Source organism: Dendrobates tinctorius, unplaced genomic scaffold (genome assembly GCF_039654945.1).
Source record: "Dendrobates tinctorius isolate UK_male_01 unplaced genomic scaffold, ASM3965494v1 ptg000233l, whole genome shotgun sequence".
NCBI classification, from domain to species: Eukaryota; Metazoa; Chordata; class Amphibia; order Anura; family Dendrobatidae; genus Dendrobates; species Dendrobates tinctorius.
Window position 1 is genome coordinate 4,715,127 of NW_027361900.1, and position 23,963 is coordinate 4,739,089.

At 42.9% G+C, this 23,963-nt stretch overlaps 1 protein-coding gene across 1 annotated transcript in view; it reads left to right on the forward strand.

The window, feature by feature from the left end:
- The first annotated feature begins 1,510 nt into the window (after positions 1-1,510).
- LOC141060285 (uncharacterized) overlaps positions 1,511-23,963 on the forward strand; it is a 77,410-nt gene continuing 54,957 nt past the window's right edge. Inside the window, exon 1 of the mRNA XM_073556502.1 lies at positions 1,511-2,922. Coding sequence (XP_073412603.1) covers positions 1,672-2,922 — 1,251 coding nt within the window. The 5' untranslated portion in view covers positions 1,511-1,671. The remainder of the gene's footprint in view (positions 2,923-23,963) is intronic.

Sequence of the window (23,963 nt, forward strand, 5' to 3'; positions counted from 1 at the left end):
GTTGTATGAGCCAAAGTGGACTTCATGGGAGACGACCAAGGAGGACACCATTGTTGAAAAAAAATGAGACTGGAATTTGCTAAACTACATGTTGACAAGCTACAAAGCCTCTGGGAGAATGTCCTATGGACAGATGAGACAAAAATGGAACTTTCTGGCAAGGCACGTCAGCTCTATGTTCTCAGATGGAAAAATGAAGCATATCACAAAAAGAACACTGTCCCTACTGTGAAACATAGAGGAGGCTCTGTTATGTTATGGGGCTGCTTTGCTGCATCTGGCACAGGGTGTCTAGAATCTCCATCGTACAATGAAATCTCAAGACTATCAAGGGATTCTAGAGAGAAATGTGCTGCCCAATGTCGCTTGGTCTCAGTCGCATGTCATACAGGATAATGACACACAATACACAGCTAAAAACATGCAAGAGTGGCTAAGAGGAAAATATTGGACTATTCTGAAGTGGCCTTCTATGAGCCCTAACCTAAATCCTAATGAGCATCTTTGGAAAGAGCTGGAACATGCCGTCTGGAAAAGGCAACCTTCAAACACGAGACAACTGAAGTAGTTGCTCTTGAAGAGTGGGCCAAAATACCTGTCGAGAGGTGCAGAAGTCTCATTGACAGCTACAGGAATCAGTTTATTTCAACAATTGCCTCCAAGGGTTGTGCAATAAAATATTTTAGTTAAGGGAACCATCATTTCTGTCCAGGCCTATTTCATGAGTTTTATTTATTTTAAATTTTGTGGAAGCATGGCTGAAAAGCAATGTCTGACTTTCAGTTGTTCATTTTCATAGATTTTTTAATTATTACTTTTATCAGATTAAAGTTATTTCTGTGACCATTGTGGGTTTCATTAAACAACGGGTACCAACAATTTTGACCACGTGTGTAGGAGGAGTGAATATTTTGACTCTACAGCAACTTTCCGGAAATTAACATGCAGTGGATGTTGGAGTGAAAATTACACATTTGCCATTTTCTTACCCAGAACATAGTGCCCAGATTGTGCTCCAGGAGACACACACCAAAAATTAAGTGGATTCTTCTCACTATAATATTGCTAATTACAGGGATCCTAGATGTTGTTTGCGCACACTGCAAGACTCCGAAGTGAGAGTGGATTTTGCTGGATTGGTTTATAGAAACCTTGTTGCTTTTCAACAGCCTTTGAGCCACTAATAGTGTGGGAACCTCTGTTTTTCCATTGACAGATGATGGACCTGAGTGGGGACTTGTTTTTTGTGAGATGAGAATTGGTATTATTTTCGTCTACATAACATTGATTCGTTTCTTTGTTCATTCTGCCTCCCAATTATCGAATACAAACAGTTGAACACCACACACTACTGGTTCATCCAACAAGGTTTTCTATTAGACTGTGAACAGTCAATGTCTTGGTAAATAATTAAAGTTTTTTACATAGCTTGCCATTTTTATGGACAGTTTAAGTAGAAATGTTCAAAAATATGAAACTAAAGGATATTTTATTAATAAATAATTGTTTTTTATCTTAGCAGATGACTGTACCAGGAGATCAGAGGGACAGTTGACATCTTCAATTTTTAAATCTGATGATCTTGAGCTCCTACAAGATACAACTGAAGTGAATGCCATTACTCCAGATATATCATCATCCATTCACAGCAAAGATCTGTCATCTGATCCTATGAAACAGGTCCCATATTCTGATTCATTACTGAGTAATAAGGGAAAGCAATGTCACAAAAGAGGCATTAAAAAACAAACCGCTCCTAAAGCAAAAAAGTCATTCTCATGTTCAGAATGTGGGAAATGTTTTACATGGAAATCAGATTTGGTTAATCACCATAGAACTCACACAGGGGAGAAGCCTTTTTCCTGTTCAGAATGTAGGAAATGTTTTACACTGAAATCAAATTTGGTTAATCACCATAGAACTCACGCAGGGGAGAAGCCTTTTTCCTGTTCAGAATGTGGGAAATGTTTTACACTGAAATCAGATTTGGTTATTCACCATAGAACTCACACAGGGGAGAAGCCTTTTTCCTGTTCAGAATGTGGGAAATGTTTTATACAGAAATCACATTTTGTTACTCATCAGAGAACTCACACAGGGGAGAAGCCTTTTTCCTGTTCAGAATGTGGAAAATGTTTTAACCGGAAATCAGATCTGATTAATCACCATAGAACTCACACAGGGGAGAAGCCTTTTTCCTGTTCAGAATGTGGGAAATGTTTTATCCAGAAATCAGATTTGGTTAATCACCATAGAACTCACACAGGGGAGAAGCTTTTTTCCTGTTCAGAATGTGGGAAATGTTTTGCACTTAAATCACATTTTGTTAGACACCAGAGAACTCACACAGGGGAGAAGCCTTTTTCCTGTTCAGAATGTGGGAAATGTTTTAACCAGAAATCAGATCTGATTACTCACTATAGAACTCACACAGGGGAGAAGCCTTTTTCCTGTTCAGAATGTGGGAAATGTTTTATCCAGAAATCAGATTTGGTTAATCACCATAGAACTCACACAGGGGAGAAGCCTTTTTCCTGTTCAGAATGTGGGAAATGTTTTGCACTTAAATCACATTTTGTTAGACACCAGAGAACTCACACAGGGGAGAAGCCTTTTTCCTGTTCAGAATGTGGGAAATGTTTTAACTGGAAATCACAATTGGTTAATCACCATAAAACTCACACAAGGGAGAAGCCTTTTTCCTGTTCAGAATGTGGGAAATGTTTTAACCAGAAATCAGATTTGGTTAATCACCATAAAACTCACACAGGGGAGAAGCCTTTTTCATGTTCAGAATGTGGGAAATGTTTTTGCACTAAATCAGATTGTGTTAGGCACCAGAGAACTCACCAGGGGAGAAGCCTTTTTCATGTTCAGAATGTTGAACAATTTTTAACCAGAAAGGGAGTCTTGTTCCACACCAAATAACTTCCTTTATGTTTAATGGAAAATAAATCTTGATCACATCAGAGAAGCCATTTTTCCTGTTCATAATGTGGGAAATGTATTAACAGAAATGGAATCTTACTACTAATAATAATCTTTCTTTTTATATAGCGCTAACCTATTCCGCAGCCCTTTACAGTTTGCACACATTATCATCACTGTCCCCAATGGGGCTCACAAATTAAATTCCCTAACAGTATGTCTTTGGAATGTGGGACGAAACCCACGCAAACATGGGGAGAACATACAAACTCCTTGCAGATGTTGTCCTTGATGGGAGTTGAACCCAGGGACTAACACTGAGCCACCTCAACAGAGAACTTACACAGGGGAGAAGCCTTTTTCCTGTTCAGAATGTGGGAAATATTTTGAATGGAAAGCGCTTCTTGTTAGACATCAGAGCAGTTACACAGGGGAGAAGCCTTTTTCATTTTCTTAATGTAGTCAATATTTTACTTGGAAATCAGCTGTTAATAAACATCAGAAACGTCACATAGGGGAGAAGCCTTTTTTATGTTCATAATGTTGGAATAGTTTTAACCAAAATTAAATTTTCTTAAATGGGTTGTCTCTTGTCATTCCTCATGTATGCTGAAAAAAGGATAAAACTAAACTTTATTAATTCCAAATGGAAAACTATACCCTTAATTCACCCCCTGAATGTTAGTCAGAAGGTGACTAATAGAAAAAAAACATATACCCCACAATTCAGTATATAGGATGAGGTGATGTAAACACATTCACTCTCCAAGCCTCTTATTTCTACTGCTTTCATTGTCCTCACCAAAGGCGTCATCAGGTGACTATTTAATATTGACATATATTCAAGCGAGACCAGACAAAAAAAAAAATTAAAATCATGTTATCTGAAACAGAAAACTAGCCACATATCGGCAGACCCCAGACTTAAAACTATATACTTCGTATAGTTTTTACATCACGAGGGACTCAGATCTATCATTCGGTAGGAAACAACCTAGGGGTTTTCATCCTCAGTTGGAAGAATACAGATCTGCTCCATTGACTATCGTTGAACCATGGATACGTTTGGAGAAGCCAGGTTGTGATCCTCGGATCAACTGGCCTTTTACCTTGGTGGTCGTAAGTGGCTGCACATCCAGTTGGAAGAATGTCTCAAGTGGGGTACCACAGGGCTCTGCCTGGGCCCTGTATTGTTTAACATCTTTATCAATGATTTAGATGAAGGAATTGAGGGTAAACTGATTAAATTTGCTGATGACACAAAGCTAGGAGGGATAGCTAATACTAGAGAAGAGAGAGAGAGGATTCAAAAAGATATAAATAAACTGGAGAAGTGGGCAGCAACTAACAGAATGGTTTTTAACAGGGAGAAATGCAAAGTACTACATCTGGGCAATAAAAATGAAAAAAGCATATACAGAATGGGAGGAATAGGGCTAAGCAACAGCACATGTGAAAAAGACTTGGGTATACTAATAGATCACAGACTGAATATGAGTCAACAGTGTGATGCAGCAGCAAAAAAGGCAAATGCAATTCTAGGATGTATTAACTGAAGCATACAGTCTAGATCACGTGAAGTCATTATTGCCCTCTACTCCTCTTTGGTCAGACCTCATCTGGAATATTGTGTCCAGTTTTGGGCACCACATTTTAAAACAGACATCAACAAACTGGAGCAAGTTCAGAAAAGAGCGACCAGAATGGTGACCGGTCTGCAAACCCTGTCTTATGAGGAAAGGTTGCAGGATTTGGGAATGTTTAGTTTGCAAAAGAGAAGACTGAGAGGAGACTTAATAGCTGTCTACAAATATCTAAAGGGCTGTCACATTGTAGAAGGATCAACTTTATTCTCATTTGCACAAGGAAAGACTAGAAGCAATGGGATGAAACTGAATGGGAGGAGACACAGATTAGATATTAGAAAAAACTTTATGACAGAGTGATCAATGAGTGGAACAGGCTGCCACGAGAAGTGGTGAGTTCTCCTTCAATGGAAGTCTTCAAACAGAGGCTGAACAGACATCTGACTGGGACGATATAGCGAATCCTGCTTTGAGCAGGGGGTTGGACCAGATGGCCCAGGAGGTCCCTTCCAACTCTATGATTCTATGATTCTATGACTGAATGGATTGTCATCTTCCTACGCTTGTCGTTACCTCATCTCTGTGCGTGCCACAGGTGGGGTAGCGACCCTGAGAGCGAATCAGTGGAAGTGTGAGACTAAGTAATGTGCACTCTGCTGGGTATTTTGCTGGGACTGTTCTATGTGTTTTCTGCCTGTTTTGTGGTTCAATAAAGCATTGCCACACTGCATTACCCTCACTGTGTGTTGTCTGAGTAGCGTTATGCCCATGTTAAAGGGAGAGCCTGCGTTCGGTGGGAGGATCTCTGATCCATGTCGTTTCGGCCAGCAGACCGGGGTGCGCGCTGACCACCCCATGTCTTCACAGGCATGCTTCAATAGTCTCAATGGGAGGTTAGAAGCTGCTATAACCCGATCAGCTCTGCTACATACAAGCAATGATCAGATCACCTGTATGTAGCAGAGTTGCTCACTTGCTATGAGCGCCAACCACTGGGCAGCGCTCATAGGATCCGGCAGTGACAACCATAGAGGTCTGCTGGAGACCTCTGGTTGTCATACCAACCCATCGGTGACCCGCGATCACGTGACAGGGTCACTGAAGTGCGGGGTTTCTGGCCCATCATGTGCGAGAAAAGATGTGGGCTCAGCACCGGAGCCCACATCAAAAGGAGGGAGTCCAACATCAGCGTACATTTACACCCGATGTCAGAAAGGGGTTAAAGGGGATTGTTTTTACAGAGACAGAAGTGGTAATCAATCATGTATACATACAAATAATTACAAAAATACACAGTTTATAATGTTAAATAGTAAAGAGTTAAGACAAGAAAATATAATTTGTGTAAATCATGTGTAGATATAAAAATTCAGTCAAATGTTCAAAACCACATCTAAAAGCAGAGATGCTGACCTGCCCAGACCTCCAAACAAATGCACTATCGGGGAGAGTGGGCCCATATAGTTAGGATGGGGGCAACACAGGTGCAAGAATACCGATGAGACAACCGCTCACAACCCACCAATGTGTGGAGGGGCGGATGCTTGGTATATTAATGCACAATGAAGACTTGTATGCGGCGCTGTTCACACAATGGGAATGCACAGCATCCAGGCTAACAGCCTATTAGTTACGCCCATACTATTAGATCAGGCGGGCTGCCTAGCGCCATCCAAATGCATCCCATGTGAACAGACACCACAGTTTACAAGACCGAATGGGCCCAACTGCACCCTGAAAAATAAAGTGCAAGAAACACATAAAAAATATGAGAGGTCTTAGTTAATATTTTGGGTAAAATACATAAGCAAGTAACCCACGTTATGCGTTGGCCTAAAAAAGTGTCAAAGGACTCACAGAAATTGCTTCTTCTACTTTCACTGCTGCTGCTGCTAATGTTTTGGCGTTGAAGAATTGACGGTCCGGAGGTTGGAAGTCTACAGCTGCGATGCGAACGGTGTGATTCACTGCTGTCTTGGGGAAAAGCTCTCTTAAGGTTGTGTAAAAGCGTGTTTTGATACTCCAGCATTCGCTGTTCCCTTTCTAGGGTCCGAACCATCTGGCAAAATTTGGTTTTATAACGTGTATCTAATAAAGTGGCAACCCAGCAGTCAGCATTATTCCTAATCATAACTATACGGGGATCATGTTGCATATAGTGCAGCAAGAAGGCGCTCATATGTCGGGCTCTACCATGAGGTCCAAGCCCATGCTCTGTTGGTGGCTGGGTAACAATGAGGCTCATTTCCTCCATCCCATCCCTCCAACCACGAACAACAGACAATTACTCGCCCATCACCTCTTTCTCCTCCATTTGTTCCTTGGATCTTGCCCCTTCAATAACAGCTTGTCTGTTATCACCAGCCTTCATCGATCACAGTAATCCACCCTCCCTTGGCACCCACCTGTGTGGTGACAGTCTTGAACTTAAAGACAATATTATCCCTTCTGCATCCTCCTCTGCTTCCTCCTCTTCTTCTGGGACCACCATCTCTTCCCGCTGGCTATTCAGTCTACTCCAGCATATAGATGACCAGAATAGTGATGCTGATGATGGCGGCATCAGTGATAACCATCTTAGTAGCCATTTCAAAACTGTGCAGAAGGGTGCAGAGGTCCTTAATCTGTGTGCACTCTGTAAATGTGACATGCGCCATCTGCATACTGTGTTGGCCCAGGCTATACGACATGACATACTGCGTCAGGGCTTGTTGCTGCTGCCACAGTCGCCGCAACATGTGCAGGGTGGAATTCCACCGTGTATCAATGCAAGTCGATGAGAGGGGTGCGAATGGCAGAAATGAGCACACAACTTGCGTGACTGGAGCAGGCAAAGTATACAAAGAAAGGTTGCACTCTATCATGCTAAAGCATGTCAATGTGGAATATGTCAAATTTCACATATTCCACATTGACATGCTTAAGCATGATAGAGTGCAACCTTTCTTTGTATATTGTATAAGTGGGGTAGCTCCTCTTGGTATACACCTATTCACACTAGTCTGGATGTGCCAGTCAGTTTTTTTTGTCTCGTATATTAGCTTACTGACCGAGCACTCCACCCTCCACCAGGTGGTGATTTTAATTACAGCAGGTCACTACTTACCCATAAATGCAGGCATTGCTGACAGAGGTGTCCACATTCACCCAGGAATGCAGACATCAACCTTAGAGAGGTATTCACACAGGTCAGTGATAGGGATTAGTGAGTAGCTCCTGATACTCGGGTACTCGTAGCGAGTCCAATGTAAGTCTAATGGGCAGAGAATGTGTGTGACGGAGGTGGTCTGTGGGGCTGTATCTGTGTGCAGTGGTCTGTGGGGCTGTATCTGTGTGCAGTGGTCTGAGGGGCTGTATCTGTGTGCAGTGGTCTGTGGGGCTGTATCTGTGCAGTGGTCTGTGGGGCTGTATCTGTGTGCGGCGGTCTGTGGGGCTGTATCTGTGTGCAGTGGTCTGTGGGGCTGTATCTGTGTGCAGTGGTCTGTGGGACTGTATCTGTGTGCAGTGGTCTGTGGGGCTGTATCTGTGTGCAGTGGTCTGTGGGGCTGTGTGTATGTGTGCAGTGGTCTGTGGGGCTGTATCTGTGTGCAGTGGTCTGTGGGGCTGTATCTGTGTGCAGTGGTCTGTTGGGCTGTATCTGTGTGCAGTGGTCTGTGGGGCTGTATCTGTGTGCAGTGGTCTGTGGGACTGTATCTGTGTGCAGTGGTCTGTGGGGCTGTATCTGTGTGCAGTGGTCTGTGGGGCTGTATCTGTGTGCAGTGGTCTGTGGGGCTGTATCTGTGTACAGTGGTCTGTGGGGCTGTGTGTATGTGTGCAGTGGTCTGTGGGGCTGTATCTGTGTGCAGTGGTCTGTGGGGCTGTATCTGTGTGCAGTGGTCTGTGGGGCTGTATCTGTGTGCAGTGGTCTGTGGGGCTGTATCTGTGTGCAGTGATCTGTGGGGCTGTATCTGTGTGCAGTGGTCTGTGGGGCTGTATCTGTGTGCAGTGGTCTGTGGGGCTGTATCTGTGTGCAGTGGTCTGTTGGGCTGTATCTGTGTGCAGTGGTCTGTGGGACTGTATCTGTGTGCAGTGATCTGTGGGGCTGTATCTGTGTGCAGTGGTCTGTGGGGCTGTATCTGTGTGCAGTGGTCTGTGGGGCTGTATCTGTGTGCAGTGATCTGTGGGGCTGTATCTGTGTGCAGTGGTCTGTGGGGCTGTATCTGTGTGCAGTGGTCTGTGGGGCTGTATCTGTGTGCAGTGGTCTGTGGGGCTGTGTGTATGTGTGCGGGGCTGTCAAACTTTTTGCAATTAAAAATCTTTTTTTATATGTGCCTTAGGTTTTTTATCACCACAGCACTGAATGACAAGGTGGGATAGAGCAGGCTGTTTAATATTTTATCACTAGCTACATGTGAATTAGAATGCAATACTCGTGCATGGATGACAATAGAAGCCGTGAACGGCTGGATTTGTCTGTGGACCTCAGTAATGTCCAAAAAAGAAATGCGGGAAGGTAAATGTAACAGCCGCACTGGACACTATCTAGCTACACGATCTGTCTGATATACAACGGCCTAACTAAATAGCTGAAATCTTGCTGTAAACAGTGGCAGCGTCAGGAGCAGCCTCTCTGCGCTGTTACAATGTACAAATGGCGCTAAAACAAGATGTCCGCTATTTATATGGAGAGCGACATGTGATTTCAGCAGCCAATGAAACAAGCCGTAGTGTCAGGACATTGTGTTTCCTGCACCCTGATTGGCTGACTGTTGTGCTTACAAGCACGCCGCGCCTCTGAGCTCTGCACACTATTTTTGTGGCAACACAAATATTTTCCTGCACTTTGCACCGAATGTTACCGATTTTTCTTGATTTTTTTTAAATTTTGCTCGGGTTTCTAATCACAGATCCGAATGCACCATATTTGTGTCGAATTTCTGTTTGACAATCATTTTTCAAACAAATTTGCTCATCACTAGCTGTTACCCACAGATTTTTAGACCGGCTTCACAACTATGTTGCATAGAGTAAACCAACTTCTGGCCCCTGTCAGCTGTTATTCCAGCCCAGGATGCTCGGACTACATCCCACACAATTTTTTGGCATTTGTTGGCTTTGCCTCAGAAACGGCATTTTTGATGTCGCCCCACAAGTGTTCTATCGGATTGAGGTCCGGGATTAGGGCTGGCCTCTCCATAACCTCAATTTTGTTGGATGGGATCCAAGATTTTGCTCATTTACTGGGGTGTTTAGGGTTGTTGTCTTGGTGAAACACTCATTTCAAGGACATATCCTCTTCAGCGTAAGGCAGCGTGACCTCTTCAAGTATTGTAATATATACAAACTGGTCCATGATCCCTGGTGAGCGGTAAATAGGTCCGGCACCATAGTAAGAGACACATGCCCATATCATGATGCCGGCACCACCATGCGTCACTGTCTTCAGAGTGTCCCGAGGCTAGAATGCAGAGTTTGGAGATGTCTGACGACCTGTCTGCGGCCCTTGGTTCCAAAAAGAACAATTCCACTTTCATCAGCCCATGAAATGTTTCTCCATTTCTCTTTAGGCCAGTTGATATTTTCTTTGGCAAATTGTATCCGCTTCCGTACATGTGTTTTATTAACAGTGGAATTTTGCGGGGACTTCTTGGTAAGAGATTACACACAGGCGTCTTCTGTCACAGTCCTCACAGGTAACGTGAGACTGTCTGTGGTCATCCTGGAGCTGGTCATTGGCGGAGCCTCTGCCACTCTGGCTATTCTTCCATCCATTTGAATGGTCGTCTTCTGCTTTCTTCCATGTCTCTCTGGTTTGGCTTTCCATGGTAAAGCATTGGAGATCATTTTAGCTGAACAGCCAATCATTGTCTCCTCTTCTTTATAAGTTTTACCATCTCCAATCAACTTTTTAATCAAAGTACTCTGTTCTTCTGAACAATGTCTCGAGCGACCCATATTTCTCAGGGTTTCAAGGAGAAATGCATGTACAACATGTCCTGGCCTCACCCTTAGATAAGGGCCACCGGATTCCCACCTGTCTCTTCACAGAATGATTGCCCTCACTGATTGACCTCCACACAGCTATTATTTTGATCACCGCCTTTCAATTATTCTAATACACAGACTCAAAAACCCGCAGATCACGAATGCGGAGTCTGGTGGTTTTCTTAGAATCTACTGCACCAACTGGTAAATTGTGTGACACGTAATTTAATTTATACCAAAAACAGGGATTAATCGGGTTAGTCATACTGGACTGCTGTTATATTGGACACTACTGTAGCTAGTGTAACACAAGAGAAGGTCGCCAGCGTCTGAGCAAACTGAACAGTGGCAAATCCCCCGGCCCAGATGGCATTCACCCATGGATATCGAGGGAATTGAGCTCAGTAACTGACAGACCTACTGTATCTCATCTTCTTACACTCACTTGTACTTGTATTTTCACTTTTTATTTTATTCTTATTTTTCATTCATTTTCGCTTTTTCACATACTTTAATTTTTTCTTCTCATTATTTCTCCCTTTCTCCTGACCCTTTCACACAGTGTCTGTATTTGTTCATTTACATATTATTTGCAAATATTTCCACAAGTCCTTACCATAATGTATGTGCACATTAATAACTTTTATTCACCGACTCTGGCACTCAGCACTTTGTACAATTTTATTTGCATATAATCCTATTGATTGGCGCCTGGTAACAGCTTTCTTTCTGTTCCCTCCCCATTCCTTCAAGTCTGTGTTTTCCTTACGATGCGATTCCATGCCTTTTATGCCAGAACATTGTCCTTATACATGGCTGTTTCCAGCTGAATTCTTAAAAATGGCCGCCAATGTGCGCCTGCACCCTGCGCTCCTGTGCCTTTCTAGACTGTCAGGTCATCTGTTATTTGACTCATGCGTGTCTATGGTGTCACTGGGTTTGATTTACCCGACATTCATGCCGCTTTGATGGTGGTGGGTAGAAGCAAATCATAATGACGCGGGCAACAGTAACCATGCTCCACTGTAATTGGCAGATGAGATTATCATATAAATAGCTAATGGGACAGGACTCCAATGGCAATTCCTCTTGAGAAAGCTGATACACTAAACGTGCGTCGGGGGAGCGTGGTAGGTTCATCTTATCCTCCCTTACTATGGGTAGGCATTGCAACATTATTGAACTGGACATGTCCACATTGGTTATGGCTAGTGATGGGCGAGCACTAAAATGCTCGGGTGCTCATTGCTCGGGTCGAGCAAATTGGAATACTCGGGTACTTGGACAGAACAACGAGCCCAATGTAAGTCTATGGGAGACCCGAGCATTTTTACCACGATCCCCCCGGGGGTCCTTTTAAGGTCTAAAAACATCTGAAAATGATAGAAACACTGCTCAAATGACATGGGAACATCATGGGGATCGCCCCTGGAAGCATTCCTGACTCCTAAGTCACAGTTGTAAACAATGTTGTCAGAGTTTCTTGCCATTTTTACAGGTTCACCAATAAACGTACAAAAACGAAACCAAAATGGATTTTGCTGGGAAATATGTTAAGGTGCATCCTTTCCAGGTTAATGATTTGTATATAAGGCAAAATAATTAACCCCAGACCAAAATCTTCCTCCGCCACTTGGGCTATGTTCAGACGCAGCGTTTTTGATGCGTTTTTCAACTTTTACATTGCTTTCAACCAATACAAATGCATTCACTGGGAAATGTCATTGTAACATTTACCAACCCTAGCTGGCCATGGGGGGGTAGTACCGGATGTATTATTAGGAATGTTATTGGCCCGGTCCATCTCCCTACAATGGCATACAGAAGATTCCAACGCCATGGAGACGTCACAGTGGGATGATGTATGAAACCTGCTCTATATGTTATTTCTCACTCTAGGAGGACTGTTGTTTCTGCTATAGAGTGTTCTCTTTGGTGGTGGCACGGCTCTCCTGGTATATTCCCAGCGAGCTCCCACCACCGATTTGTAAAGTTAACTATGTTTATTTTTTTATTGTTCTCTGTTACCTCTATCCTCTTGTGTTTCCCCCTTCTTAGATCAGACACCAATGGATACGGGACCCACCTTTAATACCTGTTCATGCCTGCGGCTTCCTGGGACCGAATGGGATGGACACACCGTACTACTACACACCGCAATGACCTTGCCCTGGGACCCAGGATAAGTATACCCCACACATCATATTCTGACACCCAAAAATTCCAAAAAAACACATTTGAAAGGTTAGCTCACAAAAACCCTGACTAATGCACTAGCAGGATGCAGCAGACCTCCATTGATAAAGGCTGGGGCAGCACAGGTGCAAACCACTGATGAGAACAGCCAATAACCCAATATGGTCTGGCTGCCTAGTGGAAAAATTTGGGGGAATTTTTTCCTTATGTGCGCTGTTCATATTTAGTGTTAGGGACTCACAATATCTGGGGACCCTTGACGTTGGGTTGTGAGCTAATCTACTTTGGCCATAATAGTAACTAATACCCCATATCTTTTTGCACTTTTTATCATTTTTGCAGGATGCAGCTAGACCTCTTCATGTTGGCTTGGTTTTTTCTGTGTGATGCATATATATAGTGCTGAGCAGCCCGCCTGCTAATACTATGGGCGTCATTAATAGGCTGTTCAGACACTTTGCACCACACTTATCTGTGTGACTGATGTCCTATGCAATCCCTATTTCTGTGCATTTTTTTCCACTAGGCAGCCAGACCATATTGGGCTACTGGCTGTTCTCATCAGTGGTTTGCACCTGTGCTGCCCCAGCCTTTATCAGTGGAGGTCTGCTGCATCCTGCTAGTGCATTAGTCAGGGTTTTGGTGAGTTAACCTTTCAAATGTGTTTTTACCATTTACACCTCACCAAACTTATTGTTCTTGCCATGGAACGTGGCGGGCCTTAACACCACCCTTAAATGCAAAACAGTTCTAATACGCCTAAAGTGATTCCGACCAGATGTGATTTTTCTTCAGGAGACGCACTATTGCCACAATCTTATCACCAACTCTCACTCCTCAACCACGACTATAAACTCTTGGTGAGGATCCTGGTGAACTGACTGCAGATGCTGCTACCTGGCCTCCTATGTGAGGCTCAAACAGGATTTAGTCAGGGACAGAGCAGTGTGGCAAATATTCGCATAGCGGTCACAGCCACGGTCCTGGCTCAAGATGGATTGAGGCCACCTGCAATGCTGATGAGTCTCGATGCCAAAAAGGCCTTTGACAAAGTGGCATGGCCTCTTCTATATGAAGTCCTGGATAGGGGAAATCTCAGCCCGAAGTTCTTACAATACGATCACTACCTCCATGCAAACCTTATACTCAGGTGTCAGTCAATGGATACGATGCGCCATCAATTGATCTTTTTCGGGGAGTTAAACAGGAATAAAATTTTGGAAAATTGATGTCATATCTTGGAATATTTTGAAGTATTCACTCGTTAGACCGTTGGGCCGGGGGACTTATTATTTTTCATTCCTTTAATTGTTTGCTGTATTTCTTTTTGGGATATTGGTTGATTCAACATGTGCAATTAGTCTTCCGGTATTTTAGGACGTTTTACGCTCTTTAAGAACTGATTTATTAGTTGGGGGTGGGGGTTGTGGTATTGCGGTATTTTCCTGCAGATTATAGAGGGAGGAATAGTATTCTGAGAAGGTGTTAGCGATTTCCTTGGGGTTATATATTATATTTTTTGGTCGCCCTGTACGTGGGACAATCTTTGGTTATTTTGGCTGTGATTTTATTGGCTAAAATTTTGCCCGCTTTGTTTCCCTGCCAGTAATATTTGGCTTTACTTTTCCGTAGATTGTGCTCGTATTTGTGTTGGAGCAGTTGGTATAGTTCATACCTTAGTTTCTGTAATGTTTGGAGGATTGTGTTTGTGGGGCTACGTTTGTGTGCCTCTTCTAGTGCGGATATGTTTTGATTAATTTCCTCTATTTGGTGTAGTGTTGCTTTTTTATTCTGGAACGCTATTTTACCCCGGATGTCGGCCTTGTGGGCGCACCATACTGTAGATACGGACACATCAGGTGTGTTATTAATTGTGAAATATTCTGATAATGCTTCCTGCAATTGGGGCCTAATTTTATGGGATGCGATAAGGTAGTTATTTACTCTCCATGGGGAATATGTTGGATAGTTGTGTCCCTCTGTAATTTGACCGGAGACCGGGGCGTGGTCCAACCAGGTTATGTTCCCTATCGTGGCCTTTTGGATGTCCTGTAATAACCATTTATCTGTCACCATTAGGTCAATTCTGGAGTCACCTCTATGGGAGTGTGAGTAGAAGGTGTAATCCCGCTGGAGGCATGTAGAACCCGCCAGACATCATAGAGTTCTTCCACTAGGAGGGTCTGAGAGAGTGATCGGGTATTTTCTTTCTTTTGAGGGGGCACAAATTTATCAATGTTAGGACAGGGGGTGATGGTAAAGTCCCCGCAGACTAACAAGGCGCCTTTTTTAACCTTTGCTACTACCGCCAGGGTGGTCTTTAAGAAATGAAATCTGCCTGGAGTTAGGGGTGTAAATAGAGACAATTGTGTAGGTCTTGTTATTTATGGTGCAGACTAGGATGACGTATCTGCCCTCGTCGTCCACTACGCTGGTGATTACCTGAAAGGCGACGGTGTTCTTTATCGCGATTACTACTCCTCTTTTTTGTCAATTGCTTGGCAATGAAAGACATTTGGGAAGTTCCCATTCTGCAGTCTATGGGCATCAGTGCTATATAGGTGGGTGTCCTGAACGCACCATACATCTGCTTTTAGGGATTGGGCCTCTTTCCATAGAAGGATCTTTTGAATGGACCTTTTACAATAATGCTGGAAATGTGAAGAACCATGCACAGATTAGATAAAATCTATGTGTCACCACTAGACAATTAGGAAAAATGGGGGAATAACAAAAACAAATTTTAATTTTGTGAAAAAAACTAACTGTAACTCCTCTTGTGCCTCCGCAGACCATGGTGAAAAATAGTCTTGTATTCTCTTCTCTTGTCTATGTCCACTCCTTCATCAGGTTGGGTGGCATCTTCTTCTGCGGGGAGCTGGTATCCTCATCCATAGTGTGCTGTTCCATCTAAAGTTATGATTATATGCTTATATAGATTGTGTTATGTTACCATTCTTTGTGTTCAGTTTTGCATTTGGTCTGCTGCCACCTTCTGTCCTTTTTCTGTATAGCAGACTGCAGGTAATTAATTCTAGTACATGCCTTCCACTTCCAGGTCAGGTCACTCCTTCTCTTCCTGCAGGTGGCCATTATTAGTTTCATTTTCTCCTGGGAGAGACATGCTTACCAGGCTGTGAAAGGCATCAGTTTTTTTACCACAATTTGCTCAATCATCTTGCTACCAACTTGCTGCACACACATCGCTATATTACTTTGGTCGCTACATCTGCACTTCTGGAGAACCTACTGCATTATCAATCATATGCTGTATGTCCAGATTCCCAAATAAACAAGTCTGGACTTCACAATATCTGGTTTGTATCATCTCTCCGGACGCATGAACAGCAAAACAGCAACAATGGTCCTGTCTGCTCTGCATTGAGGAAACGGAAGGTAGGAATCTCTCCCAGCCCCAATCAACTACACCTCCATTCACCTCATGTGGGGACAGAACACATAGTCCCCACCGACCACTTCTGCAGAAGAGACATGGCCTCTCGGGGGAAGTCAGGACCTGTGTGGCTGCATTCTTGGAGACGATCAGCTTAACAGGGTAGCCCCGCTTGTACATGATCCCGTTGTCCTGTAGGATATTGGTGGCTGTGGAGATCTCCCGCCTTCTGTTCAGGGTGACGGTGGATAGATCAGTGAACACCATGATGCTCTTGAACCTCTCTGGGAGCTCCGGTCCGCCCTCTGCAGCTTTTATAATGGCTTCTTTAAAATGATAAAAATAAAGCCTTAAAATTTTAGGGTGGTGGTCTCCTCATCTGCCTCATAATGAGAGTCCAAGAAGTCGTTGTGGGCTGTGGAGAATTCCTCCAGCTTCTCCTCAGTATGGCTGTTCTATCCCCTATGTGCCCAATGTCTTTCTGTAGTGTAGTGAGGGCTGAGGTAATGTCACTGTGTATAGCCTGCTTTAGATCTCCTAGCAGGGACTTCAGTGTGTCCTCAGTGATGGGGTGGAGGGGTGCCCTTTGTCAGGTGCATATACTTGCGTTTTGTTGCTCTGCTTCTCCAGGCTCTTGGGTGAAGAGCTGCCCGATCTCTCCTGTGCCTGCTCCGCTGCACTCATGCCCCTCTGGTGTGAGGTCTGACCCGATGTCAGGAGACCAGACCCCCCAGAGCAATCCACTCCACCGCTGGTTGCATGGTGAGTGCTGCGGCGGCCATCTTGGATTTTCCCAGGCGCCGGCACAAAGACTGGTATCCTGCCCGGCGCTGCTCCCCTGCTCCTCGGGATGTGCCCCATCAGTGCCTGGACTTCGTCTGAGGTCGTGATGAGTGGAATTGCGGGTTTCCCACGCCGTTAGTTGCTGCTGGGGCACGGAGCTAGCATTCCCTGCGCCCACTCAGCTCCTCATCCAGACACGTCCCCGTGTCCTCTCATTATATAAGCTATTCATTTATAAGTGCACAGTATCTATTCCCCTTATACACTGATATCAAGTGATAGATCTACAATCCGTTTACATATATCTATGTATGGATTTATCTTACACTCAATAAATACGGTGCACTTATCTCATCTCCACCTTGATAGTGACACTCTCTTAGGATACGTTACTCTATGATGGCACTTCTGCACACAGCCACTAGGTGGAGCTACATTTGACATTTGCCTGAATTTTTATATCCACACCTGGTTTACACAAATTATATTTTCTTGTGGTAACTATATACAATTTAGCATTATAAGATGTGTATTCTTGTATTATTTGTGCGTATACATGATTGATTACTTCTGTCTCTGTAAAAACAATCCCCTTTAACCCCTTTCCGACATCGGGCATAAATGTACTTCCTCCCTTTGATGCGTGTGCCGGCAGTGAGCTCACATCTTTTCCGGCACACGTCAGCTGTACTGAACACGTCATTTTCCCCTAACAGCCTCTGACAGCGGCATTTAATGTGCACTTCCAGCAAGCGCCGGAAATCCCGCCCATCGGTGACCCGTCACATGATCATGGGTCACCGATGGGTTGGCATGATAACCAGAGGTCTCCAGCAGACCTCTATGCTTGCCTCTGCCAGAATGCTATGAGCGCCACCCACTAGCCAAAACCACATGGATCAGGGATCGTCCCGCCAAATTCCCGCTCTCTTTTTAACATGGGCAAAACACTACTCAGACAACACAGGGTGAGGGTAAGACAGTGTGGGCAATGCTTTATTGTACTACAGAACAGGCAGATAACACATAGAACAGTCCCAGGAAAATACCCAAGATGGGGCACATTACAGAGTCTCACCCTCCACTGACCCGCCGGGAAAATAGCTGCTGTGACTTCAGATCTTCCAGGGTCACTACCCAGCTGTGGCACGCGCACACAGAGGTAATGATAAGCATAGGAAGATGACAGTCCATACAAGACCAGTTGATCCGAGGATCACAACCTGGCTTCATATTCCAGGGTCAACTACTCTACCTGTGGCACGCACACAGAGACGAGGTAACAATAAGTGTAGGAACATGACAGTCCATTGAGTCCATAAAAGGTACAAGGCCGGTTGATCCGAGGATCACAACCTGGCTTCTCCAAATGTATCCATGGTTCAGCAATGGTCAACGGAGCAGATCTGTATTCTTCCAACCAAGGCTGAAAACCCCTAGGTTGTTTCCTATAGAATGATAGATCTGTGTCCCTTGTGATGATGGTGTGGCTGCTGTCCTGTCTCTTGTCCTTTTGAGATGTATGGATGTCTTGGCAGAATCTCTCTGGCTGTTTCTCTCTCTCAGTCTCTTTATACAGATGCATGTAACCTATTTTTAGACTTAACAAGTGTCCTCCCTCATTCAGTATTTACATAAATGATAAGAATGGAGATGAGATTATTGCATTACTTGATTATTTAAACTATTTGCATAGTTTTTCCCTCTCTGCTTTAGAAGTCAACAAACTGGCTCCATAACACAATGCATAATTAGCATATCAGCAATCATCACCAGTGATCAAGGATAAGCGCACAATAAAAGTCAATATTCCAGACTTACACAAGCAAAAGTGTTTTCTTGACCAACCAGAAATCAACATTTAAATTTAAAGCCAACATACAGATAACATTCTGTTATTCTTTGTTTGCTAAAAAGATAGTCATCTGGTTAATTAAGATACAATGCTGTATGTCTTCACAATGCCAAAAGTAGAAAAAGAAATGTTTTTAAAAATATTTGAAAAAATATGAAATTTCAAACTACCCCCCCTTTGCCACTTTCAAAATAAAGCAATAAAAAAAAAATCACACATACACACATTTGTTGTAGCCGCGTTCAGAATCGCCCGATCTATCACTATAAAAAAGAATTAACCCGATCGCTAAATGGTGTAACGAGAAAAATGTCAAAATGCCAGGATTACTTTTTTTGGTTGCCGCAACATTGCATTAAAATGCAAAAAATGACGACCAAAAGATCGTATCTGCACCAAAATGGTATCCATTAATAACGTCAGCTCGGCACACAAAAAATAAGCTCTCACCCAACCCAAGATCATGAAAAATGGAGACGCGACGGGTATCGGAAAATGGTGCAATTCTTTTATACTTTACCTAATAAAGAGGAGTTATTTTTACTGATATAGCGGGTATGGAAAGTATTCACACCCCTTTAAATGTTTAAATTGTTTCATTGCAGCCATTTGGTAAATTCAAATTCATACTATCTATTCCTGACACTGGAGTGGATTATAAACTTCCGAAGTATATAGTTTGAAGTCTGGGGTCTGCCAATATGTGTCTGGTTTTCTGACTGTTTCGGATAACATGATACATGATTTTAGTTTTTTTTTCGTTTAGTCTCGCTTGAATATAGGCCAATATTAAATATTCTCTTGATGAGTCATCTTTGGTGTGGATGATGAAACCCGTAGAAATGAGAGGCTTGGAGAGTGAGTGTGTATACGTCACCTCACCCTATATACTGAGATGTGGGATATATGTTTTTTATATCAGTCACTTTCCGACGAATCTTCAGGGAGTGAATTATGGGTATAGTTTTACATTTGGAATTAATAAGGTTGAGTTTTATTCTTTTGTCAGCAAACATGAGGAATGACAAGAGACAACCCATTTAAGAAGATTCAATTTTGGTTAAAACTATTCCAGCATTATGAACATGAAAAAGTCTTCTCACCTATGTGACGTCTCTGATGTTTTTTAACAGTTGATTTCCAAGTAAAATATTTCCCACATTAAGAAAATGAAAATGGCCTCTCCTCTGCGTAACTGCTCTGATGGCGATCAAGAAGCACTTTCTGGTTAAAATATTTCCCACATTCTGAAGAGGAAGAAGGCTTCTCCCCTGTGTGACTTCTCTGGTGCTTATCACAATCTGATTTATTGCTTAAACATTTTCCACATTCTGAACATGAAAAAGGTTTCTCCCTTGTGTGAGTTCTCTGGTGGGAAACAAAATTTGATTTCTGCGCAAAACATTTCCCACATTCTAAACATGAAAAAGGCTTCTCTCCTGTGTGGATTCTCTGGTGCTGAACACAATATGATTTATTGTTAAAACATTTCCCACATTCTGAACAGGAAAAAGGCTTCTCCCCTGTGTGAGTTCTCTGGTGGGTAACAAAATTTGATTTCTGTGCAAAACATTTCCCACATTCTAAACATGAAAAAGGTTTCTCTCCTGTGTGGATCCTCTGGTGCTTAACAAAATCTGATTTCTTGTTAAAACATTTCCCACATTCTGAACAGGAAAAAGGCTTCTCCCCTGTGTGAGTTCTCTGGTGGGTAACAAACTGTGATTTCTGTGCAAAATATTTCCCACATTCTAAACAGGAAAAGAGTTTCTCCCCTGTGTGAGTTCTTTGGTGGGTAACAAAATATGATTTATGTGCAAAACATTTCCCACATTCTGAACATGAAAAAGGTTTCTCCCCAGTGTGAGTTCTCTGGTGCATAACACAATCTGATTTATTCCTAAAACATTTCCCACATTCTGAACAGGAAAAAGGCTTCTCCCCTGTGTGTGCTCTCTGGTGTCTAACAAAATTTGATTTACGTTCAAAACATTTCCCACATTCTGAACAGGAAAAAGGCTTCTCCCCTGTGTGAGTTCTCTGGTGTCTAACAAAATATGATTTCTGTGCAAAATTTTTGCCACATTCTGAACATGAAAAAGGCTTCTCCCCTGTCTGAATTCTCAGGTGAGTAACAAAACGTGATTTCCATGTAAAATATTTCCCACATTCTGAACATGAAAATGACTTCTTTGCTTTAGGAGCAGTTTGTTTTTTAATGTCTCTTTTGTGACTTTGATTTTCTTTAGTAGTCGGTATTGAATCAGAAGATGTGACCTGTTTCATAGGATCAGATAACAGATCTTTGCTGTGAATGGATGATGCTATATCTGGAGTAACAGCAATCAATTCAGTTGTATCTTGTAGGATCTCAAGATCATCAGATTTAAAAGTTGAAGATGTCAGCTGTCCCTCTAATCTCCTGGTACAGTCATCTGCTAAGATAAAAAACAATTATTATTTATTAATAAAATATCCTTCAGTTTTATAATTTTGAACATTTCTACTTAGCTTGCCATTTTTATGGACAGTTTATGTTAAAGCTTTAATTATTTACCAAGACAATGACAGTTCACAGTCTAATAGAAAACCTTGTTGGATGAACCAGTAGTGTGTGGTGTTCAACTGTTTGTTCATTCTGCCTCCCAAATATCAAATAAAAAAAAAACAATCAATGTTATGTAGGTGAAAATAATACCAATTCTCATCTCAAAAAAACAAGACCCCACTCAGGTCCATCACCTGTCAATGGAAAAACAGAGGTTCCCACACTATTAGTGGCTCAAAGGCTGTTGAAAAGCAACAAGGTTTCCATAAACCAATCCAGCAAAATCCGCTCTCACTTCGGAGTCTTGCAGTTTGCGCAAACAACATTTAGGATCCCTGTATTTAGCAATATTATAGTGAGAAGAACCCACTTAATTTTTGTTGTGTGTCTCCTGGAGCACAATCTGGGCACTATGTGCTGGGTAATAAAATGGCAAATGTGTAATTTTCACTCTCCAACATCCACTGCGTGTTAATTTCCAGAAAGTGGCTGTGGAGTCAAAATATTCACTCCTCCTAAGGATTATAACCCTCAGTGAATTAATTTATAAAATGGAAAAATATTCAGGATTGAGAGTCCTCAGTAGTTGATACCTTTTAATGGCTAACTGAAAAGATGGTAACACATTGCAAGCTTTCGAGACTACTCATGTCTCTTCATCAGGCTAGACTAATACAAAATCTGAAGTCACATATTTATGCACAATACAGCCTAGAAAAAATGCAATAGATAAGACAAGTGACGTGAAGCAGAACTATCAATATGGGAGAGGGAGAAACATAAATATAAACATTGGACCAGTTCATAGATAAGGCGTCCGGATGTTTTATGGTCCTCTGATTGGCGTCTAGTTCTGTGTTGTAATGCCCCCACAAGGTTTTAAAAGGAAATTCCTTAATTGATGTAAAAAGACATAAATCCATGCGACACATTCATTCCAGCACTGAGAGTGTCAAAGTTCGTCATAAATTTGTACTCCCAAACTCGTCTCGTCTCTACTGGCTAACACGGTACAAAGATATACATCTTTCCTGTTTATAAAATGGAATCACTTTATGGGGATTTCTACTATTCTGGTTTTCTGTCATTTAGTTATATTAGGGCTTCTGCATATGGTGTGTCCAATCTCATCTGGGATCTGTTCCTGCGGTCCAGCTGGAGTAATCTGCTCCCTACTTCAGCCAATTGGAAAGTACCACACCCTACTAAAGCTCAAAGTACATGGCTGGAATCTGCCAGATACAGCGCTGTTCTCCTCTGGTTCAGTCCTCTGGGCTCAGCTTGCGGCTTGTGTATTTGTTTCCTGCTGTGACCGTGGCCCGTTTCCTGACTACTCTTGTGTCTTCTGATTCTGTATTCTGTCCTTCTGGTTCTGACCCAGCTACCTGACTATTCTTTTTGCCATCTAACACCACAGAATAGCAGGTAACACCATGGGCCAAGCCTAGAGGTCCCAGTGTATGTCCAGATTCCATGTAAGGGTGTTAAAGGGCGATGAGCTAGGCAATCCTTGGGATATGGAAAGCAGAGAAGATAGAGCCAAGCATGTTCATGGTGGACATCTTTTGAGCTGCCAGGTGACCATGAACAGTGCTCCCAATACATTGTGTCTGCAAACTATTCCAGCAAGATCTGCATTCAAATAGCTAAATGGCGCTCCTTCCCTTCTGAACACTGCCATGTGCCCAGGGAGTAGTGTACAACCGTATGTAGGGTATAGTGCGAAGCTGGAAAATAATTTGTAAGATCCATTTGTTTCCTATTATCCTTTGCGAAGAATTCCAAACTTACCACCACATAAAGTGACACATGTCAGATATTAATAATGGGGCCTGATTAGGAACTACTGAAATGATCAAACTCCACAGTCTCCATCAGTAATAAATGAGCAGCTAGTGGTGAAACCTCTCTGGTGTAATTAGCGTACAGGTCTCGGAGACTTCACAATCTATACTATCCTAAGCTCCAATAATATTTTCTGTCAGATGAGTTACAAGAAGAAATATTAGGCATTTAAAGAGAACTGTGTATAAGGCCGATTTCAAACGTCCTGATATTTCCGGTACCGGAAAAAATGGTACCAGAGATGTCCATGTGTGTAATACTTGTGGCACATGTGTGACAACCGTGTGCCACCCGTGTACAGCATCAGTACCACATGGATGGTCGGCAGGGAAGAAGCGCTACAGTAAGCGCTGGGCCCCGGTGGCGGGTGCTGAAGACGCTCTCAACATTCTCCCCTGCTCTGCCGGCGGGGAGAATGATGAGTTATATTAAAGTGAGAATGATGACAGCAGGTGGTGGCTTTTGGGACTATTACGCCCATCAACCTGCACCTGCTGCTGCTAAGTACAGTGACATCAGGAGTGGATGATGGGAGTATTCCTCACCTGCCGCCTGCGCTATAACTAAATAAATGAATGAAAAAAACGGTGTGGGTTCCCCTGTATTTTCTATAACCAGTCTGGCAACACTCACAACTGGGGGCTGCAATCCTCAGCTGTCAGGTTCAGGAAGGCTGGTTATCAAGAATAGATGGGTCCCCACACTGTTTTTTTAATTATTTAAATAAATAATTTAAAAAACGGCGTGGAGTTCCCCTCTATTTTTGACAACCAGCCTTGCTAAAGCTGACAACTGGGGGGCTGGTATTCTCAGGCTTGTAAAGGGCCATGGATATTGACCCCCCAGCCTAAAAATAGCAGCCCG